Here is a 1,310-nt window from a genome sequence, read left to right as displayed (position 1 = left end):
TGATCAAAATTAATAATTATTATTCCTGTTCTCTCTTCTTCTTGATTTTCCTTTCCCTCTGGCCTGCATCTCGGTCCCTCTTGAGGCTCCTTTTCCTGTCCTGTCCTCCTCTCTGTTGGGAGTCAAAAGGAGGCTCTGCTGGCCTGATTCCAACTCTTGGGATGGTTGGTGTAGCCAGGTTTCTTGACACTATTAGCAATATTTGAATACTTCAACCAAAAAATACTTTGATTCATGAGTTTCTGACGGTTTTTATTTTTTCATTATTTGTGTTTGTTATGAAATTGGTCTTAAATTGAACTTCACTTGACCTGTGATCCAACAGAACTACAGTTGGTCTCTGCTGAATGGACATGGGGGACATCGGTTGAATGTTAAATTTTTTCACTTTTGAAAACAACTTTCTTTTTATTCCCCTCTTAATGTTGTTGAATTGCCCTCGCTGTGGGACAGCACCACGTCTCAGGCCATCGCCRTCGGGATGAAGATGAACGCAGACTTCATCATGTTGAACCACTTCAGCCAACGTTACCCCAAGATCCCCATCCTCAGTGAGGACCTACCCAACCGGGTGGGAGTATCCTTCGACCACATGAAGGTAAGAGCTGATTTAAAACATGAAACCATCTTCAGACCCCCGCTCCRACTGAACACAGACCCTCTGCTTACAGCTTCGCTTTGCAGACTTTAAAACCCTTCCCAAGCTGATCCCGGCCCTGAAGAGCCTGTTTGCAGAGGAACTGGAGATGATGGAGGAGAGGATATTGAAGGCAGAACTGAGGTCCAGACGATGGGAATCGAAACAGGCCGGCCTGTCTGAGGCCGAGCGAGGAGGAAAGAGAGAACCTGACAAGGTGGTGGCGCCCGGCGAGGACGCCAAGAGACTGAAGCTCAGCTGATCCCATAGGAAGTCTGCCTGACTGCAGCTGTTATTTACAAGAGTTTTAGTTGCTGTTTTTTATTTAAGTGCAGAAAACAAAATGAGCTGTGAGGAAAGTTTGTTTTTCATTAAACAGAACGAAGCAAAACACTGGATCATGTCTGCTTTTATTTTGAAACTTTTGTTTATGTAGTGGTCACCTAGAGGTGGAATAAACCGTTCCACCGGTCTTTGACCTTGGTCTCAGAAACCCTCCTTCAGACAGAACCATTTAAAACTTAGTTTAAGCCACAATGTGTCTTCTCAAACAGAGACGTTTTCTTCTTCTTAATTAAGATAATAAACTAAATAATAAAGTTATTTATATTTTTTGAGTTATATTTTAACTAAAAGCTATCATTTTATAAATTTATCAATTCAAAAATTATTC

The 1,310-nt window shown here is 42.0% G+C and overlaps 1 protein-coding gene across 1 annotated transcript; it reads left to right on the top strand.

The window, feature by feature from the left end:
• Positions 1-453: 453 nt before the first annotated feature.
• LOC106521542 (zinc phosphodiesterase ELAC protein 2) lies at positions 454-1,035 on the top strand (the record flags this gene model as incomplete). The annotated part of the gene is given in 2 exon segments (XM_014014168.1): positions 454-598; positions 672-1,035. Coding segments are annotated over 2 exon segments (373 nt in total), but the record flags the coding sequence as incomplete, so codon positions are not given.
• Between the last annotated feature and the right edge of the window lie 275 nt (positions 1,036-1,310).

The sequence above is a fragment of the Austrofundulus limnaeus genome, unplaced genomic scaffold (assembly GCF_001266775.1).
Source record: "Austrofundulus limnaeus strain Quisiro unplaced genomic scaffold, Austrofundulus_limnaeus-1.0 Scaffold111, whole genome shotgun sequence".
NCBI lineage: Eukaryota > Metazoa > Chordata > Actinopteri > Cyprinodontiformes > Rivulidae > Austrofundulus > Austrofundulus limnaeus.
The sequence above is the reverse complement of the archived record's forward strand: the minus strand, read 5'-3'. Positions and strand labels throughout refer to the sequence as shown.